This window comes from Zosterops lateralis (genome assembly GCF_965231275.1).
Source record: "Zosterops lateralis genome assembly, chromosome: 15".
Taxonomy (NCBI): domain Eukaryota; kingdom Metazoa; phylum Chordata; class Aves; order Passeriformes; family Zosteropidae; genus Zosterops; species Zosterops lateralis.
The window spans coordinates 1,823,308-1,846,183 of record NC_139775.1 but is presented as its reverse complement, the minus strand read 5'-3'; the positions used below and the strand labels follow the sequence as shown (position 1 = coordinate 1,846,183).

General features: G+C 41.5%; 1 protein-coding gene across 4 annotated transcripts in view; it reads right to left on the bottom strand.

The window, feature by feature from the left end:
- The window catches only part of SMURF1 (SMAD specific E3 ubiquitin protein ligase 1), a 41,241-nt gene that overhangs the window by 14,968 nt on the left and 3,397 nt on the right, over nt 1-22,876 (bottom strand). For all 4 annotated transcript variants that reach the window (XM_083872388.1, XM_083872389.1, XM_083872390.1 and 1 more), the window contains exon 2: nt 186-224. In XM_083872388.1, the coding sequence (XP_083728514.1) occupies nt 186-224 (39 nt within the window). The remainder of the gene's footprint in view (nt 1-185; nt 225-22,876) is intronic.

Here is a 22,876-nt window from a genome sequence, read left to right as displayed (position 1 = left end):
GGAATTTGTGAGCCCTCAGTGTTTCCAACCCTGAAGTCCACACAATCTACAACCCAGAGTAATGTGTACTCCTGTAGTAATGCAGTGCAACTGACACACACAGATGAGCCTCCACAGTAACGCACCATCTCCAAATAAATCTGATTAATCCAGAGCAGAAAGGTACACAATTAGGACATACTTACTGAAGAAATCTTTCTTTGCGAGATTCTTGGCACATAATACTGCAAAACAAAAAAGCAGATAAAGAAATCTTAAAACCATGAAAAAAAACTTTTCTGGTAATCAGATCAGCTAAAATAATACCTGATCATAATTCAGAAAAAAAACACCTAAATATTAAATGTGACCATTGTTTTCTTTATCTGGGATTGGAATATTTACATATAAATTTGGCTTTATATTTGCTGCTTTAATTCTATTGTTATAACACGGAGAAGATTTAATGAACATCCCTTTGCATTAAAACCTCCTAATTTTCTTTACTTCATGTTTACACAAATGCTAAATCAGATTCCTTTTGTTGTTTCAGAATCCATCCATTTTAGAACAAGGGCTAAACATTTTCTGAACAAAGAACAGTTCTGGGATTCCTGGAAGGGACTCTTCACCAAGTCCCATCAAATGCAGTGCAACCACACAAAGTGTGGATACCTGGTGAAACAAAGCATGGCAGGAATTCTGCAGCAGCAGAAGCAATCTGTAAATACACAAAGGTTTGGGGATAAGTATGACAGGGCCTCACTCAGGAGAGAAATAAATATACTGAAAAAAAAATCTGCATCAATATGTTTTCATTTGAAAGGACTGCAAATGAGACATTGTTTCCCGCTCTCCAATTCACCAGCACAGCAGTTTAAGAAAAAATTAGTTCAGGAAACTCACATCAATCTCCATTTCTACCAGGTCTATTACCAGCTACAAGTCTAATTTTGCTTTTCCATAAGGACTGCTCAGTAGGATCTCAGCAATCCAAGTTGTCTAGTATCCATTAAACTCTTCTAACAGGCCAAGAAAAACAACTCCAAAGCCAAAGAGGAAAATATTAGAGCTCTAACTTATCTCAAACTAAGATCCAAGAAAGGAAGGTAACTATAAAAGACCTAATTACTGCTGAGGGAGTCTCTTTCCCCAGTGGGAAAAAAAGAAATCTTTCAGCATGAGAATGAAGGCTCAGACGATAATCAATGGCCAATTCCCCAGGTATGGACCATTTCCCCTTCTCATCTCCATCTCCCCTTCTTCCTGACTTACCCTCAGTCTCACTGCAATTCTACACTGGGGAAAGGGAAGGTGCAGAGGAACAAATATTTTATTTATTTGTTTTTATATGCTTCTACTAGAATTCCACCTCTCAGTTCCAGAGAAGTATTCCCTACATAACACAGGCAGCAGAGAAAAAACTGCCTCACCTCACATGTCAAGCAAACAGACCAAAGAAATCCAGTATTTAACCCAGAAGCTCATGGAAAAAAAATACACAAATCCTCCCTCACAGTAATAATTAAAGCAGCCACACCAGAAAAGTATTTTTAGAATGGATTAAAAATTACTTATTTCTTACACTGGCAAACTGTATAATCAGAGAACGCTTCTCTTGTATTTTTTTTTTAAACAACTGACCAAAAAGAGAAATGTGCAGGACTATGGCAATTCAATTTGAAACAGCACAGGATTAGAGAATCACCATCCACTGCTCAGTGGAAGCACAACAAAACAACCTTTAATTTCCTTTTCCTGTTGCGAGTGTTTCAGAGGAAAAACTACTCAAGAAAGAAAGACTAAGTACAAGTAAAACCAGAAACTGAGCATGCTAGTACCAGCAAAAGGAATTCTGAAGTTCCTGTGAGATTTTTAAAATCAAATAACCCTACTTTACCATCCCCAGTTCCAAGAATAATTTATTGAGCTGGAGAAGGATGACATCTGTAACTTTCTGCATATGGTCTGTCCATATAATTATTACCTTTATTCTATATTTCAGGTGTTCTTTCAAAATAGCAGCATAAATTTCTAAAGCTATTATTGAAGAATTATATATTTCATTTAACTCTTTTCCCTCTGCCCCAGCCTTTCAGTCTACAGTAGATGAGCACAGCTGCCAATTTTCCACTCACAGCCTGTGAAACCCTCAATTTTCGATTGCAAAAATTATTACTCTTTCTTGTAAGAAAAATATTGGCACAAAAGCTAATAGCTGAAATAAACCTTTATGGAGCAATCTCCAGAATCAGGCTGCCCGAGATGGACCATTGGCTTTCTTCCACTATTTGCATGTTAAACCCACTAGAGCAAAAAATATTTGCAAGAGCTGTATCACTTAAAAGCCACAGATTTCTAAATTCCAGTAAAAAAAAAAAAATAGGTGGCAAAGGTCAGCAACAGGAGACTTGGATGTGAAACCATGCCAGCAGCAGAGCAGACAGCCCCTCCCTGCTGTGCAAAGCCGGGACTGTGCCACAGTTCCTTCTTAAACACATGGTCCAACAGGAGAGGACCTCAGGGCTGCTACTTCCAAACTCATGGACTTGGAGAGGTTTAGCTACAAAGGCTTAAAAAGTGATTCATTTTATCCCTGGTTCAGAGGGGGTTTAGGAGAATGAGACAGACCCTAAGCTCTTTGCCCAGGCCATGCCCAAATCCCCTCTCTGCCCATTTTCCAAAGTGTTTTTTCTTTTAGTTTTTCTTTCTTTTAAACAAGAAAGGTTCTGGGCTCATCAGCAGGAGTGATTTCCCTGCATTTGTTGCAAAATTTCAAAAGGTACTAATTCTCCTGACTTGGGTATTTACATTCTGCCTCCTCAAAGTCAACCAACTTGTTTCAGCCTGACACAGGATTTGTTTATGCTCCGCTCAGGATTGCCGCACAGCTCTGAAGAACTTATTTTTTTAATACAACGGATCCCAAACAACACCAAAACAATGTCTGTACATCTGGATTATAATATTTATAAAGGGATGGGAATGTTTTTTTAAGTACCTGACATTATTGAGATAATTTCAAAGGCCAAATTAGCCAGCTGGGTGAAATGCTAGTGTGAAAGCATATTTGGCAGGAGGTGAAGAAAGGACGAGCCTTAGACAAAGTCAGCATTCACCCTGGGGATGTAACTTGAGTGAGCTGAGAGGTTCCTCTGCCAGGCCCTGGTTGTCCACCCTGCCTCCAAACAGAAATGAATCATCTGCTGTGGTTCAGGAGGTACTGCAGGAGCAGGACGGGTTTAGTGAGGAGAGCACGGAGTGGCACCAGTGTCTGAACAACCCAGCTGAAAATTGCATCAGAAAGCTGCTAATTCACCCCCAGACACCATCCTGCAGCAAGGGCAGCACTTGCAGGGAGGCACAGAAAAACAGTCTGGGAGAGGAACCATTTCAAACATTCCCAAGTAAACAGAGCCTGACTCTGTATCAGCACCAGATTTATTCCCAAACACCACAGAATGTCTCAGTTTGGAAGGGACTCACAAGGATCACAGAGTCCAACTCCCAACACACCCCATCCCATTGCACACTGCTAAGATGTTACAAGTGTTTCCAGCTGCACAGTGTACAAACAACAGTTTCCTGGGGGGAAAGAGTAAAGTAAATAAGGCAAGTGATGAAAATATTCCATAGGCCCAGCCTGTACCAATGCAAAACAGCAGGCAAATGTGCACCTGGGACTGCATTCACTCACACTTTGCAAGTTAAAGGTAAGAGCCTCCATGCTCAAATAAAGGACCTTTACATGTAGATATGATCTGAGCTAACCGCGGCCTTCAATTTAGTATCCAAGTTAATTTTGGAGACAAGACAAGACAAACCAGCAGTATGTCCACATCTTCCTTAGGAAAGGTGGGTGGGGGAGGCCACAGTGAACCATGGTGGCAAATAGCCCCTTTCAGCCACCTCTGGCCTTCCCTTGGATATTCCAGGTTAATTATTTATGCTTGTACAAACAGGCAGCCAGATTCCAGGATACATTCGTTTTACTTTGTGACAGAAGATAAAGAGAGGCCAGCAGGCTGATGGCATAGAAAGGACTACACTTAATAATTCCTTCTGTATAGACCATCTTTAATCATAGAGATATGTAGCATAATCATTACAAGCATCACAGGCTGGTAGGTTTGTTCTAAGATAGAAGCAAAGAAGAACAATGAGGCTTTGGAATAGAAAGTAATAAAGATCTCGACATAAAATGAAACTAAAGTTACTGCACACAACTGGAAAATGAAAAAGGCTGCAAAGCAGGTCAAATCTGAGGCATCCAAGTAATGGAAATAACTCTGCTAATGCTTCAAAGTCTGCATAGGTTTTGATTTGTGAGCTTGGTACCCTGTGTTGGAGGCGCCCCAGCAGGACAGTCCCCTCCCTGTATATACCAGCTCACAGCCTGTTTCCACAGCAGAAATCCCACCATTCTGAAAAACAGTTTTGGGAAGGCTGCATGGCAAAAATAATGTACATGAAGTGGAAAAAAGCCTCCTCCAAAAAAGGAGAAAAAAGCAAACATCAGCTATTCACCACATGCTGCTCCAACACCCCAAAGCTCATGGCCCACAATTAAAATCTTTGCTGAATCTGTCATGTGAAATCACGTCTCATCCAAACAGTCTCATGGATTTCGTGGAAAATACTCTGAATACCACAAGCCACCCCTTCTGAACTGCCCTGAGGAATGACTCTGCTTACAGCTGTGTGCTCTGCACATAACCTAAAATGAGACTTCACTGCAGATAAGGTCTCCTTTATTTCTACTACCAGACAACCTGTGAAGGTTTTACATGTCTGGTTTTTTTAAGGATGACAATAATTTATATGTGGTGGGGTACAAAAAATGGTTTTATGGGAAAGGAAAGATGGCTGAAGTGTAAAAATGCAGTTTCTCTAGGGCCGGCCACATCACTGAACTGAAATACACCACTTTAGTCACAAATTGCTCTTTAAATTGTCACCACAAAGGCCAAGGTTTCTATTCTAGTCATTTTTTGTTTGCTTTAGGAATACTTTTGGTCTTTCTCTCTGTCTGCTGGAGACTGAAATGCACAAATCCAGACTGCTTTAACTTCTCAGTAACCGAACCCGAACCACTGCAGCGCCTGCGAGCACAGAGAGATAAACAAACCCACAGCCTTCCCTTACATTTGCCAAATAAGCCAATTAGCTGTATGGAACTAATTTCATCCTGACATGCACCCTGAGTGGCCTTCACTAACGATCTCAGCATTGTGGTGCCAATGAGATTTGCAATCTGAGACACAATCCAACCAAAAACCCCCGAGATCCCTCCGACTTCAGGCCCTGCATTCATGCCCTGACACTGGAAGGCTCTGCTTGAACTCTGTGCTAAACCAGACCTTGACTACCAGATTAAAGCAAAGCTTCATTATAAAACCCTCAATTCTCAAAGAGTCACTGGAGTTGATACATGAACCCTTTTTGTGGCCCTTTTGTGTAGGCTGCAGTAAAAATCAAAGCCTCTTTTCAAGGCATGATCTCCTCGTGGGCTGGAACTTGGCTTTGTGTAGCCAGTTGCAAACACTAGACAACTTTGAAGAGATCTTCAAAAAACCACACACCCAGAAAAAGCCATTTTTATTAGTCCATTAACATGTCATTAAAGTATCTACTTAGCCAGGAATAAAAATTCCATCCTACCTGAGAAGAAACCGGTCACGAATGAGAGGCAGTTCTCCTACTGCAAACAAAACCAGATTGACAAAACACAAGAGCTCCATCTCCATTCCTAAGAATTACTCAAACTGAAAAATTCTCCAACAATAAGTTTTTGCATACAACCAGCAAGGGCCGACCTAGCCCTCAGTGATATAAATCATTGAAAAACCCAGCACAGGACTATTGGAAGAACAAGACTCATTAAATTCCCTGTTAACTGAGACTGTGCGCAGCACGAGACCAGTAAAGCGAGTTTAAAAATTAACTGACTGAGATGGAAAACTTGTAGAAACACTGAAGAGTTATAGAATCAGCTGAAGAACTTTGCAGGAATAAAAAAGGGAGATCAATAGGAAGCTGAATTAATTCTGATGTACAGAATCTCAGAAAGGCACAAATCAGATGTGGGAATAAGCTTATCAATTATTCCTCATACCAACTTTTCTCTCTCTTCTTCCCCGTCTGTTCACCCCTAACAAATACCTGAGATAAAGGTTACCTCTCAGATTAAATCTTCCATTAAATCCCAGCTATTGCCTCGGTTTTCTTATGACTTTGCAATGCCTCCCTGTGATCCAGGCCAAGAGCCTTGTCATACCCTCCACACAGTTCCCCATTTCCTAGACAGACATAAACCCCAAGTATCCCCCAAATGCTCGAGTCTTCCAGATACACTCTCAGCTCTGAAAGCAGAACCTGCCCATGGGGTTTATCTCTCCCATGTGCCACTCAAATTGTACTTCCCATGGGTGCTTCTTCTTTTGAAAGTTATTTTTTAGGGCAAACCTTTCGCAGACTGCTTTTCACTACCAACAGCTACTTGTTCCTCTTGGCCCTGCAGTGGTTTCTCAGATGTAGGAAATACAGCCAGAGATGCTGGGGTAAGAGTGAGACCCTAACTGGTGACACTTCCTCTGTCACCAAGATGCCCTTGAAGCTCTGTCTTCCCTCACATCCCTTCCACTTTCTCTTTGCTGACTGTCTCCAAACATGTCCACAGCACAACCGGTTTCGGTGAGAACTGGAATTTAAGAGCTCAGCCAGTTATTGCTGTCACCATTTTACAGCCATTCCCAAGAACACCCCATCAATTACACAGCCTTACCAGGAAATATGTTAAGAGAACATAATGTAATTTATACCCACTGTATGGTTTCTAAAACTCAGTCCTCCACCCCCACCAACACATCTCCTAGGATCACAGCCAAGTGGGACAATAATTTTCTAAGGAGAGATTTTCCAAATTCAGTCAAGTTTTTGCTTTGTTAAAGTGTCCCCAAACAGTCTCCTGATTCCCTGAAAACAAAGGATACACCCAGGCTTCAGCTACAGCATCAGCTTCGGTATACATACACTAGTAAGATACAGTAATATCTGTAGAAACCTCAGGAACTGCTGTTAAAATTCCACACAGAATAATATGCTGTTCTCAGGGCAAATACAATCTCTTAGCTGAGAGCTAAACAAAACAATTTCAATGCAAAAAATCCTGCCGGAAATATGAAACGAACTTTTCGTTTACTCCACACTTCACTGTGCAAGTTACAGTTACTGGGATCAACACAGCTCTGGAGTTCTTCCCTTATTCAGTCTTTTGCATCTCCAACCACGTGTACTTGCATTGAATAATTCATATTTCCAAGCAAGTGGTGTCTATCCAGACAGACTTATCTGCACACCTTGCACATTTTTGTGCTCACACTTTGGATCAGACACAACGTGAGCTGTGTGACATCATCACCAAAATAAAGCTAAAAACACACCAGGAAACTATGTGGCTCAATTCTCTCAAATTGCATTAAAACTAAGGAATAAATCCATGCTGAAAATTCAATACTTTGCTTTTACAGTTACCCAAGCATTGCAAAAGCATCTGGAAAAAAATTCCTAAAGCATGAAAAACATGTTCCTCCACCCACATGCACTCATAACTCAGATTCCAAACTGAATTTTACTAAGATTGCCAAAAATATTTTGTACTTTTAACACCACAGAGGTTTCAAAGCAACTTTTTCAAATACCTAAAAATGTCAGCACGTAATGGGACCCTGCTCTCATCCCAACATTGCTCACAGCAGGTCCCAGGCAGAGCTGGGGATTGAGCTCAAACCCAGCCCTAATCCCAGAGTCCTAGTAACAAAAGATCCTTAATAGAAATCCTGTCCAAATGCTCAGATATAGGAACTTGTTTCTCTGGAAAATGTGAGGCGAACAACAGTAAATTAAAAATCAAATACAGAAAATAAACCCTGAATGCTTTAGACACTGTTGAGGCATATATTAGGTATGAAATAGTTGACACTCCTGTAGCGGAGAACGGTGCCTGTGCTCAGTCAGCATTTCAGGGAGGTGTGTTTCATTTAAGGTGTCTCTGATCTCCACTTTCATAAGTTCAAGGTATAAAGCCTTCAACGCCTTATTTTCATTACCAAAAAGAAGCCTAGAAGGACTCTCCTGTGCAGCTGATCATTTGCTTACTAATTCAGTACATAAAAGGCTTTTCCAATAAATATTACATCCATTACAAAACACAGAAATTTCTTCTTCCCAGATATTCTCTCCAGGGCTACCCAGACCACTACTACAACTGCACGTTTTATAAGCAGTTTGTGAGACTCAAGTTACAAGTATGTTTCTGTACTAACAGCAGCTTTTTCCCCCCACAAAACCCCATCCAATTAATGGACTTTGAGCTTTTACAAGCTCTTCATTTCCTAACTCCGTAAGGAAAACCTGCACAACTGCTTTCTGCTGCTTTATAACGGAGGAGAAAATGCAGAACGGGAGACCTAAACCAGAAGCAACACATTTGCGGGTACTTAACTGAGCACTACGATTAGTAGAATGCACAAGCACTCACACCAATTAAACCAGACCCAGCCTTGGGGTCCTGTCCACGGAGCAAAACGCTTTTGAAATGTCAGGAACACAACACACGACTTTTGTACTTTCTAAGCCAGGACTATCTCCGGGTCAATATATAAATATTGTCTCTTCTCGGAATAGCTGCTTGTTATGCAGAAAGCAGAAAGGAGTCTGACCTGCTGCAGCAGAACACATGAAACCTGTGAAAGAAGAAACCTTGGTACAGAAAATCTTGGCAAAGTTTGAGTAGATACAGCCAAGCAACAGTTCAATAGAAACACTGAATTTTTGTCGAACACCAAAAGGTCTACAACTTCCAAGCTAAAACGAAGCAGATTTCTCAGTTTAAAACATAAAACATATGTTTTGCATCTCCAAAGACTGGCTGGTATTTACATTCCTTCACATACAGGTAGTGTCAGTATTTCAACAAAGTAGTTTGAATGTTAAGCATGATTGTAAAGGAGGGAAAAAAATAATTTAACACATTTTCCATCTCAATTTAAAACTGAGATTTGTTTTTCCAGACAAAACCAGTATTTGACTTCTTTGATATCTTACTGCAATTAAATAAGGTATAAAATCAACTTTACAAGAACAAAAGTTTCCAATTGGGGTATTTTAATAAACAGTACAAAATTAATGTCTGGTTTTCATCAAGCGCTAAGTAGATTGCTCAAAAGCAAGAACATTATTATTCAAAAAATGAATGGCGTTAAGTTACATGTAAGTTGTAAACTACGTAAACTATTAGTTCATCCCATGTGGCTTAAATGTATCAGTAAAAGAGCTGTAGTTAAACAATCCACATGGAACGCTGCCTTAGTGCTCAATATACACCTTTGGCTCGGGACTGCTCAGCTCAGTGTTAAACTGAAGCTTCCTTGTGAACCAAGAGCAGGAAGCTGGCAAGGGAATCACTTCAGTGACCCAGGAAGCTGCTGATGTTAACTTCCAGCAAAATGAAGGGGGGAAAAAATCCCCGTTTTAAAAACATTGAAAATACAACCAACAAATTTTGCCGGAGTAATTTTTAGAAGTTCATAAAGAAAAGTACAAAAACACTGATGACCACTGTGGTCACAGTGTTCGAGAATCCAGGTTTCTTCATTCATACTGAAACACTGAATGAAGAATTTTCAATACAGAAATTCCACAGGAAAATTTGGCCTACAGGCTACTACATACACAGAAAGAAGAAACCTCCAAACACTGCCCTGGGCCTAACTGACTTCAGTATAACACAGACTCATTTTCCATTTCTTTAATAACTGGAAATCTTGTAACAAGCAGTAGCTCAAAATCTATTGCAAAGAGTAACACTTACCAAGCACCTCTTCTGGCACTGCTAACTTCAGTAAACTGCTAGCAGGACAAATTCCAGCAGGTACTGGACAACTTTTCAAGAGGCACAGTCAACACCTCCAATTTTTTTGCAAGTAAATGAGAAGCATTCTTTCTTTCAAGTAAGGCATCAGCACCATATTACTGCTTTACCAGCACATACCTCAGGTTAACAAATGCCTCAGAAACTTTCCCTGATTTCCAGCACATCTTGGGGTTTTCCATGTTTGGATTTTAACTGAGGTATGCCGAGTGCTTTTTTGGCATGTTTGGATAGAAACATAAAAAGCCTCAAGTCTTGTCATGTAAAGCTTTTCAAAGCCATGGGCCTTGCTGCCAAAGAAACTTTTTCGTGCTCTTACAGCTTTTGCCTTCCTTATTCTCAGACCCGCTGTTTGCTTTGAGGTAGGATGGTAACAAACACATGAGATGGAGCAGCTCTTTCTGAACTGACCCAGAGCAAGTGCTGACTTAAAAATCAGGGCAGTGAAAGTCCACATCCAGTGAAGAGTTAAGGGAGCACAAAAGCCCAGAGCCATGAGTTCATTTTGTTCTAGGCTACTTAGAGAGTGGCCAGCCAAAAACGGAACCAGCTGGAATTCATTCCCAAGTACTTCTTTCTTCCCAGAGCTCCCTGGGCTGTCGTTATCAACCTGAGGATAACAAACATATGGATCATCAAGATGGAGTTGGTGCTGGAAAGAAGTGGCAGAGCCTAATGGCCCATAATAAATGAAGTCTTGATCCTAACTTGGATCTTAGTACTGAGGTATAAATGCTTTTAATGTCTTAGAGGGAAAACTGCCCACACTAGACAGAATTAAACATTCCACTGACTTCTCTTCTTGATGGTTTCCTTGTTACCAGCTCTTGCACACATCTATTTTTGTCTTCATTACCATTCCATATTCAACTTATATCCGTCAGATTCCAGATGATTCAAGAGATGTGTGCAAAAAAATGGGAAAAATGACACCTTGACCATCCAGGTAGAATTTTAAAAGATAATTCAGGCTGATTAATTGCCAAGCTACAAAGTGAAACAATTACTTTAATTTCCCATACAAAAGCTAAAATAAAGGTGCAAAGTTTAAAAACAGGAAGAGACAAGAAAAACTGTGTTCACCCAAATTAAATTCTTGGCATCCTTTCTCATTTTGAATGAGGTACATTAGCTGTTTTACAATATTGTTTTTAACTCCTGGAAGTTCTTTTCAATCTTCAATAGCTTGCTTTGTGATTGTTCAGCCTGTTATAATCTCTTCCAACATCCGCCCAAGAGGCTACAAATCGCTCTCCACTGTCTTTATGTCTATTTTCTCATTTGTTCAGAGCACTCAGCTCCATCTCTCCTTGTTTACAAACGAAAAACCCGAGGCAGCCCCAAACACCTGTGTTTGTGGAGGGCACTGATGCTAAAAGGTGAGCAGCCACCTGGACACCTTCCAGGGAATCAGCTTGTCTGGGCTTATTAGCCTGGGCCTTGTGCCAGCCCTGCTGAACCCGGGGAGGGACGTGGGGAGGTGACAGTGGTGGCACTGGGGAAGGAGGGGGACTGCAAGCGGATGTGCAAGAATAAGGAAGCTGTGGCAGAGGCGAAGGAGAATGGGACAGAAACGAGGCTTGTTTCAAAAAGAGACCGCAATTACAGAGGTATTAATAGCTTTGTGAAGCCAAATTTTTATCATTCATTTACCTACTTTTGTTCTTTTATTACTCTAGGACTGAATCATTGTTTTCCTCTACAGGACATTTGTCCAGCTGTCACAGGGAAAACATCCCTAAGTAACAAACTTTCCAAGGAATTAGTATGAAAGCTTTTACGTAGAGGAAGAAAATCTGACTTAATAACCAATCCCATTTAAAAACTACAATGAGAGAATGATGCGTAAGAGACTTTTTTTGGTGCTGCCAATTCTACAGGATAAATCTTGTCTACAAGAAGCACACAGACACACTCCCTCCAACCCACCTAATCACCTATTAGTCACACAAGTGGTAAATCCCTACAAGCACTTTGGCCCGGGCCAGGTAAAGGCTGGATGAAGTGAGTTACATCAGTTCTCATCTGATTTCCTGGCAATGAGCTGCACGTGACTGCTGCAGTGCCCGAGGAAATGTGGGTCAATCCGAGTGTGCCCCGGTGCTGAATGTGCACACTCTCGAGGGACACGCAGCTCTGTGACTCAGGAGCACCAGGCTGGCAGGAAGGAGATTAGTTCTGCTCTGTGCTGGAGCATTCACACAGCACTGCCCATCCTCCAGAGCTCCCTCAGCAAAATGCTCCATCCAAAATGTTCAAATGATGGAGAAGGCTGTTGGGCACATGGCACCACAACAGCCACTAAAAGGAAACTATTTCCTTCAGAAGTAATTAATCACTAGTGGTGTCTGGATGTAAACACCCAGATCTCACAGCCCTGTGTCTCTCAGCTGAGCAGCAAGATGGACAATCAAACACTGCTGCTGCTTCAGAGCTGGGGGCCTGGAGCAGGATTCCTCCCAGACCAAGTCCTTGCTGGATGAGGTTAACCAGTAACCTCATGGTAGCAGCACCCCCTTCTTCCAAACCTGATCTCCAACTGGTACTGAAGTTCAGCAGATCCCTGTTATAATCCATGTTATCGCTCTCTTACACAAGCAAAGCCACCCTCTTCAATTTAGGTATTTTAAGCAAAATGTCTCATTCTTGCATGACCTAAGGGAGGAACAAAACTGGGATCTGAATGGCACCAAACAGGACTCTGTGACAAGAAGGCTTTTATTCCAAATAAAGCTGTATCAGCCTATGAGTTACTCCCTTGTTCTAATCATATAGGCCAGCATCTATTTAAACTGCCAAGCTAATGACTTCAAATTTGATCAATAGTCTCTGTTTATTCAGCCAAGTGCTACTGACAGTCACCAGGGATGAACAACAAAACAAATACACTGGTCAGAGCCAATCCCTGGTTGAGCAAGAAAATCCAATCTGTGATGGCAAATACCCTTCGATTGGATGGGGAGGTGGGGAGGGAGGTCTGTTGCCCACGGACATGGACATAGCCCCTCTCCTCTGAGCCCACAAAACATTTATCCACATTATTCTGCTAACAGCCAGCTCGTGAGCTGGGTGAACTCAAGCAGAATTAACATCACTGAGTGGCTCCAACTCTCATTGTGTGCCATTGTAGCTGTGCTAAAATATTTCCATTTGCTGTCCAATTCAGCGTGGCAGGACATGATAACAACAAGAGGATGTCACTAATCCTTTGGACCATAAGCAGTGACTTCCCTCCTTGTCACCTTATCCACTAAAGAAGGAAATTTCCTTTGGAGAGGCTTCAAGAAAGACTGCAATCATCTTCTTGAAAGCAGGATAAAAAAGTCCTTGACTGAATCTCCAGCCAAAGGACGCTAGGAATGTTTTAGTTACAGACTGGCTGCAGAGAGCAAAATAAAAATAGAGTTTAGAATGAAAACAGATAAGTAGAGCATGCATAGCATTCTAGCACAGATTTTTCTTTCAAAACAAATAAACATTTTCATTGCAAAATCAGTTTCTCAATAGTGGCTTAACTACAATATATGTGGACCTTCCTCCCATGGGCAACTTTTATTAACAACTTGCAATCTACTCTTTAAAGGAACCTCTCTTTGAAATCCCAAGTGAATCTGCAGTCACAAAGACTGGGATCTGGGTGGAAATGTTTTAGTGCATTACTTCAACCAGGACGTTTGGTCACAATTCTTTCAACATTATACATTCATCACTTTGCCTATCAACAGCACCAGTTTGCCATTTTCCTTGTACAAAATGTCAGTGTCCATTACATCAATAAATTACAATCCCACTACTGCTCTGAGATACCTTGATCAAAGGTATTACATAAATAAACTGGAGCTTGAAGGAAAAAATACGATGCCTCTTCCTATACAACCTTAATGCATATCCAGACAAAGGATTTTATGCAAGTGATACCAGTCAGTTGCAGCATCCTGCAAAAAAAATATGAAGAAAGTTCTCTTAAACAAAAAGTTCATCACCAAACTACTATATTAACACATCCAAAGCCCAGAACTTAATATCTAGAAAACTCAGTGTATGAGGACAGCTGGTTCACTCAAAGCCTAAGACACTTGCTTTCCACTTTAAATTGATTAAATAGATTGAATACATTACATTTCGCATGGATGGTTAACAGTGCTAATATTCCAGACAAAATGAAATGCTGTATGAGGAAAATTCTCACTAGGGCTACCTCCCTCTGGATCTATTCCTTGCTCTCACAATAATTTAGTACAACGGAGGCCTAACAATTTCACTGAACAGGATTACAAAAACAGCTCTTCACAGTTCATGGCACAGAAGCTCCTAGAAATATATATTTCTTCACTACCTTTTCCACACAGGGCATGCACTCTTGAAAAACAGGCTGACACTCGTTCTTGTGGGAATCATAAAATAATATAATGTTGGTTGCTTTGTTTTTATGAAGAAGGTGCTTCTTGTTTATCAAATAGTCGAGATATTAAAGGCCAACCTTTTATTTGCATTCATATCACTGAGAGGACTTGCACACCTCAGAATCAGATATTGTCCAAGCACTGAATGACAAACTACTGATAAACCCAAAAGAGAGCAAATTTTAATAAAGAATTTCCACGAGAGAAAAACCTTTAAACACCATTTCACTCCTTACTCCAATAAGCTATGTGGCACTAATTTGAAGTGATAGTGCTGTTCTTTTAATTAAAAAATGCCAGTAGGAGGTTGATGCAGCGGCTGGTGCTGGAAGCGACGTGCTCGCAGGGCGCAGCTGAAGCTCTGTGTGAGGAATTAAGGCACACTTTCAGCTGGGTGAAAAGGCAAAACAAAACCCCTAAATCCAAACAAACATATAGGGAGTGTTATTACAGGTGCTTGATAAAGCCATCTGGGTGTTTGCCTCAGAGAATGTTAAATTTTTTTGGGGGGGGGGCGGGGGGGAAAAGCCAACAAAACCCCCAAACACTCTCACTGCAGTTCATGAATTCTGGTTTACCTATCAGTGTGTGGGCCTTAATTCAAGTATTTCCCTCTCCTTCCTACCTCAGAGCTCCTCTCTCACTTTCCCATCTTGCTCATTCCACATCTCCTGTACACAGGGCTGGGACCAGGACCACTCTGCCAGACCACGGGAGGGTGGATTTGCTCTCCCAAGCTCCTCATCCCCATGAGTCTTGAGCCCTGGTATGCTTAATGTCTCTGCCTTTATCAAATTTGACTCAAGTCAGATGAAAAGCCAAAAAGTAGTTAGAGGAGAATGACAGGTGAGATCCCTTTTCAGCCTGGTAATTTTTCAGTCTGGAAAAAAAGATTAAGCTTGTCCTGTAAGTTTATCCATCAGCCTGACGGTCAAATAAGGCAGCACTTTGTCCTGAAAAGTGTAGACAGCTTCCACATTCCAGGTTTCACTGCTGATTTGTGAAACACTAAAAGGCTGAAAAACTGAATAATCTACAAGAAATCCTCACAGAAGTATTTGCTGGATAATTTCCCCCTCTGTCTTGCAACATCTTAATTCCAATAGCTCAGAGAGGCCAGCAACCACATCCAGGGCATAAAAGAAGAGCTCTACATTGGCATCTGGGAGCACGACAATCCTCAAAACCAGCGGCTGCTCCTCCTGATACAGCCTCCCTGGGGAAGGAACAGCCCAGAAACAAGCAGGACATTTTGCCTTTACTTGGCACATGAAGCAGCAAGAGAAGTCAGTTTATCCAAAAGCTTCTGGTGTATTTACTCACCATTCCTACAATGACTATTTCAATCCCATTTACACTACCAGCATCATCTCAAACATCACAGATAAATCTGTTTTCCTCGGCTGTTTCAAAGTTTGTTTTCTCTCTGCACACTTGCAGGATTTACATCCTAAGGCAATGAGAAAAAAAACTGTTACTACTTTCCAACTGGGCTTTATTTTCTTTTTTTTTGCCCCCCTTTCTATCAAAAATAGCTCTCATCTACGTTCTAGTTCAATTTGGAAGTAGCACATGCAGACTTGATAAGCATCCTGCAAAGGAAATGCCTTGAATTGCAGACTACTTAGAACACATTTTCCCAAGCAACTTTTTGTAAATCCCATTTGACGGCTGGTTTGCTAATTTCTATTGAAGCTTATCAAAACATTATTTGTAGCAAGTCAAATTACTTCTGTGATTGCACAAATAATAATAAAAAAAATATATAAAAGAAATGACTGTGACTGGAAGTCCAAGCCAAGCTGCTGGGTTATACTGAAGTGTTATTTATCCTGTTACCAGACAGACCTGGAACTCCAAGGAGGTATTTAATTTTAAACTAAAGAACACAACACAGAAAAGCACCTATTTACATGTTTCTTCTGTTTGCCAAAGTCTCACTCTAGATCTCCTTCTAGGACTGGTACAGCACAAGTACTGGAGCTGATTCCATTACCCTCAGCAGATCCAGGGGTTGCAGGCCAGTGTCGGGCTGTCTCACACAGAGCTCGATAAATGAGCACAGACACATTAATTAATACATCTTGAAAGAAGTCTATTAACACTAAATGTGCTAAAATTCTTGGAAAGAAGGAATAAAAGATGTAGGTGCTCCTATTATGGGACATTAGCTGTACACACAGTGTACTATTTTTAGTTAATTATTGCCCAGTATGAAGAAGTCGCTCTTAAAAAGAGCCAGACATTTATTCCTACGCCCTGGGCTTTTCCAGAGGCAAATTTAATGTTGGATTATTGAATGAATGATGGGATCTCTGGGATAAGATACAGAGATTTAAATCTGAGCGTGGTTACATCACAGAACTTGGTTATATCACACAATTACCAAGTTGTATAAAGTCATTAAAGCCTGAGTTCAGTACTGATGCCCTTCTTGACTCCAGAACATTCAGAGGCTGATGGACCATGCTGTTTCACAGCTGAACCATTCTCTGGCACCTTCTGGCTTCCCTAACTTCACTTCTGCCTTTTAACCTCATCTCACCTTATTCCACCACTCATCTGTGCAAGGGGGACCTCAGCAGAAGTATTTTTGCTCTGGTTAAAAACAATTTCAGGAGTGGGTTAAATGCATCAGCCGATCACAGCATAAAAAAAGCTTTACATAAGAGATAGCTGGGAGATGAAAAATTAGATACACAGCAATTCCCTGCCAATTCCAAAAGCCACAGCATTTCAGGCATTATTTTTTTTTTCACTAAGCCATTTCTGCTCTCTCTGATCTGCTCAGTAGGGTATTTACAGACACATGAGATATGAACGTGCCCACTGCAGTACTTAATGTGGCCATTACCTGTCTGCAGATGTTTTTAAGAAAGAGAGATGAGAGACACTGCTTGGAATTCCTTGGAATATAAAGCACTGAAGTAAGTATTACTTCAAGAGCTCAGAAAATTCACCCAATTTCTCTTTCAAAGGCTGACATCAGACTTTTAGCTTCCGCTCACCCACTCAACTGCAAACCCAAAGTTTACCAAATGTAATGGATTCTCTTCCCATTAACATTAAAGGAGCAACAACGAGGTATCTGCTAATTAGACTTGCACTTGTAAAATGTGATATTTTAATTCTGAGTTAAAGAGAAGTTCCCATACACTTATAAAAATGTCTGCATATGGGAAAGGAACCAAAACACATCAGCTGCAAAGACAAAGAACCAGGATTCCCTGGGAAATGCATCAATCACAGCAAGTCTGAATCAAATTGAAATTCTTCATTTTTCTAAATTCTGCACTTGTGTAGTCAAAAAAATCCTGTTAAAGTAACAGTACAATCCATACACTCAGTTCATTTTTGGTCTGGACTTTTAGGTTTTTTTTTCCTTTTGCTCTTCAGGAAAACAGAGCACATGTATTTCTAAAGATGTTTCCTTTCCAACAAACTTTTCAGGTCATACACCCCATGTACTAAAGAATGTGAAAACACTGACCACAGAGATTGAATTTGCTGCTGCAATGTCCGGTTGGCTCTGGGGGTGCAACACAGACCAAATCTGGCATGCAAAGAAGAAAGGTCAGGGCCATGAAAAAAGAAAGTCCGGACTGATGTGACGAGTTGCCAAAATAAATAAATTATTTTCCAGTATAACTGAGAAAGGCAACTGTCTGCAGCGCTTTAACCTTTATTTTCAGGAAAAAAATAAAAAGGAGAGCTTTTAATATTGTCCTGGAAACATCAGGGAGATAAATTTGAAGCCTAGAATTTAACACATGCAAATTTAATTTGCTACTTTGTGACATAAACAAGGTATGGAAACTTTAAATTGATAAATACATAATCATTTTATTTTAGTCTAATTATGAGAGGAAATGGGCAGATATTTAAGGAAGACAAAACTGTAAACATATTAAAAGGTCAAGGAAAACGCTATTTTTCCTAATTCACTCATCCAGAAATGCCATTTTACTCCAAATAATGAAATGTATCTACAAAGATCTCATCAACTTGAGGAAAAAAGACTGAATCAAAAATATTTCTTTTCCTGCTACTGGTTACGTATGACAGCAAAAACTGCAAGAGAAGGATAATAGCGGGCTACCTATGGAAAAAAAGAAACAAATTTTATTTTCTTCAGCAGACCTTCTTCATAATGAGTTGGGAAATAAATATCCACCATTCAAAAAAACCCAACCATGGTTAAAACTGCACATTGGTGAGGACATTCAGGGACACTCAGCACTCCTGGAGTACCACAGGCAGAGCAGTGGCCAACAATCCTTGAAGTCGACAGCGTGGTTTAACACTGCCCTTCATTCCTGAACTGCTGTACAGCCCCAGGAACCAGGACCCCAATTGTAAAATGGGAAGCTGGTACAAAGTCCAATTCCACAGGATTTTCCATCGTTTCTTACGGTTTAGGATTATGAGCTTAACCCATCCGAGCTGCTCCATCCCACGAGGGCCGAGGCGCGGGGCCGGCGCTCACCGGGGCCGCCGCTGTGCCAAGGACAATTCCCTCCAGCTGTGGCGAGGTGAGCACAGCTGGAACGGCTGCCTGCAGCACCGAGAGCTCACTGCAGGCACTGTGCACTATTTTTCCATTACTCCCAAACAATAATGGATTGTTTTAGCCACAAACAGATGAACAAACCTTCCATTCAAATACTTTCTGCTAAATTGTATTAGTATGCGGAATAGTGCCCATATCCTCAAAAAAAAAAAAAAAAAAAAACCAGGGAAGAGGATTTTTCCGGGGGAGGGGAAGACGAGTAAAGCAGGCTCTGCCAGCTTTATCTATCTATGCTGGGAATTGGGTAGCCTTGGGGATTTTTGCCTGCTGTGCTTAGTGTCCTTGACAACAAGCCAGTTTGAATTTTGGCCTTTAACTTGACAAAAATGACTTACTGAAGAGGAAGGCATCAAGCTATTACAGCCCTGTGGAGAGATTCTTTCTGAAACAGCATGGATGCTTACTCTGCCAATTCAACTAGAGCATCATCAGATTTATCATCCTACACCCCCAAATATTCACCATGTAGCTGCCAGTTCATAAGAGAGTATGACGAAGAAAAAGTTCCATCATTTCTGCTATGTTCTCCAATTATATTTTATGACTTTCCCAGACATAGAAAACTGTAAAATATCCCCAGGGATCCTCTCTCATAAATTACTGAATTTCCCCTTAAACACATGTGAAACCAAGTTTAAAAACATGTAGCATCTTAATGCTAATTGACCTACTGCCTCACTTAGCAAACATATATGCAGCTTTCTTCTTTTATTACATTAATACTTACATAAATAATTTAAAATTGAGATATACACACTTGCTGTGTGGTTTAAGCAATCACTAATGTCTCTTCTGATCTTCTCTCCCAAAAACTCTCAACACATGATGATCTTCTCTCCCAAAAACTCCCAAACACACTTGAGCTTTTCAATGTTCAGCACCTGAGTCTCAGTCCCAGACCTCGACTTACAGAGGGAAGCTGAGTTTGCACTGGAGCAGCTGAAGTGCGAGCAGAGGTTTTCTGCCGCCAGCTTTCTCGGGGCAGGTGACAAATTTTTGGCAATGAGGGTCAGCAGACCAGGAAGGAGATAACATCTTGAGTTACTGCAGCAGTATTGCAGGAACTCATTTGTAAGCACCTGAAACATCACAATGTCAGAGCAGCAGCTTCCTCACCACCAGCCATAATACAAGTGCTCCATGTCAGCTGCCCGCAGGCTGAACTCAGGCTTGCCAACAGACATGGCACAGAATGTCAGATGATACCCAGGTGAAAAAAGCTGGAAGTGACTCAACTGTAGGGCTGTCCTCACAGAGGTACCCAGGGATGGCAAAGAATCAAGGACCATAGTAAGACCTCAGTGAAGACATTCTCTAAAAGCTGGGCAGATCCACAACACAATGGTTGTCAACCTCCAGACTCAAGATTGCACTGACTCCTCTCTGCCCTGGCAACTCTCAGTACAGGAAAGCACAAACCATTTGCAGTAACAGTTTATTTCACTCTGGAGGAATAAATCAGCATCTGCTTCCATGAAAAATACAGAAAATATCAAAGCTTTCAGTGATATTCTAGACTTTAGTCCTTCTCATAATAATATTTTGACTATTTCCAGAAGAATAATAATAGAGAAATGTAACAACAACAACAAAGATTCCATTCTGAACTTAGGGAAAAAGATGGCAGACAGAACATCTCTTCCAGGCTTTTTTTTTTTTTTTTTTTTTTTTTTTTTTTTTTTTTAAATTTTCCCCTCACTCAAGTCTTACATGAATTGCTCTGCTGGGTTCATACCTAAACTTCACACCCAACCAACTGATTTATCCACATCTTATCCAAACCATTCTGCTCTATCCTGCTGCCTCCACCAAGACAGCCCAAACCAACACAGCAGTGAGTAGTTGACTCAAGAACCATAAATAGCAGCAAGTAATCCAACCACATTAATCCAGCTCTAAAGCACGGCAACTGGATTGGCTTCAAGGTGGGCAGCAATCCAGGTAAACCTCTGAAAACCACACACATGGATGGTATTTCCAAGATGTACTGCTCCATTCTGTGACCCATCAAGCAAACCTCCAGCCAGCTCAGGAACAACGGAGGGGGCTCACTGATCTTTATTTACAGTGGCAATTTTAGCAGCCTTGGAGCTGCTGTCAGTGAAGTTCCTCGACCCAGCACACAGAAAATTGTGGAATAAGAGCAACCTCCTCACTGAGAAATTCAACACTGCTTGTATTTCCCTGGAACTGATGATTAATTTTGAAACAAAAACAGAAGGGATGATGCTACAAAATCTTAGAAATGTGATAAAGCTGTTTCAAGAAACGGATGAGAAAACTGTTCTTAGACTGGTGGGCAGTATGGAATAAAAGAGAAATCATGAACTACACGACAACATCCCAAATTGCATTTCTTTATATGAAGACATTCAATTTGACAGAAGAAAGTTTCAAGTCAAGAATAAAGTAGTTATTGTTTCTACTTTCCCTGCCTGAGGGGAATATTCAAACAAACTCCTTTTGGTGATTTAATTTACTTCCACCAGGACAATGGTGCTGGCACAGCTCTGACTTACTGGGAGAAGCAAAAAAGGAGACTTGCACCCCATAGCCTGCACAGAGGAAAAGGCTGCTCTTTGGACTCCCACTCTGGCAGCCCGAAAATGTCAGCTGGCCAACTGTGAAGGCTGTGCTCTCCACTACTTCCCATGAAAGCAAGATTTTATTTTCTTTAATGTCCTCAGAGTTACATGCCCCAAGCCTCTTTGCCATCCCTACCCACACGGCTCTGAACAGCCACGAATTTACGTCCAGGAAAACGCCGCTGCTTCCCAAGAGCAGTGGGGAAGGCAGGCAGAAGGAGATTAAGAGGCTCGCTCAGCATCACACAGGAAATGTGCGGCCGAGCTCCGCACCAGCCCCAGCCCGGCCCCCTCCCGGCAGACGGGGGGAAGAGAAAATCCTGACCAGGAAAAATACTGAGACACGCATTTCGACACACTCCCAGATTACCACACTAAAGAAATTCAGAGCTACCCGACTGCTGCTTCCCGCTGTGTCCCTCATGGCACAAAGCTGGCACAATGTCAAATACCAACAGCCAGGGAGGCTGGGATGAGGAGCCAGCTCTTCCTGCCTTTCTGCCCCAGCGCTCTGCACCTGGAACCAGTGGTCCTGATGCCCAACCATAAAACTACAGCCAGCCCATGATGTATGTACCATGTCTGATTGACAGATCCTTACACAGATATTCATTGTTCCTGAACACGGGACAGCAAAGCGTCCAGGTCACCAATATTAGTGTTGCTATTGATCAGTCAGTTAACTCTGCTGCACTGATCATTAGTCATGAAAGGGAAGCAAAACATCCTGATATTTGGGACACGCTTTAGCTTGTGCCTTTGGAACAATCCTAAGTGAACACTGCCTTATGACAACATAATCTTTTATCTTCTACTTGAAGTCGCTGTATTCTTTTATGGATTCCTTGAATTACAAATGCAGAAAGTCCCAAACCCACCCATTTACCAGCTACCAACTGGCCAGGCTTCGTGGCTGGGGCTTCCCTGAACTGGCTGACTACACTGAGCTGGAAGTGTGTGCAGGATACTTGTCTGTGTCACTTATTCCCTCTTCCCCTTTCTTTGCTGCTGCTAAGCACAACCACCTTCCTTACAGGAATCAAATTAGTCACCAACAAATCCCCTCTGACTCCTTTCTCACCTCACAGCAACCACCTGCTTCATCACTGTCTTCCTCACTCCTCCCTGATGCTTCTGACACTGCACTTTCTTACCCCTCACACCTGGGAGGATTCTCACCTACACCTGCCTTCCAAAACTGCCACCATGAGCAGCAAACCTTCCCACGCCAGGTTTTCTAAGGAGAATTGAGGACTCTGAACCACTGTGAAGTGAGGTGCTTGGAGAAGATTATCTGGATCCTCCTGTTACACCAACTCCAGCTTCTCAGCTAAAGAAACTGTTTTGCTATCAGTCCTCAACATGGCCATCTGACCACACATGTGAGATCCTCCCTCTTCCTGCTCCA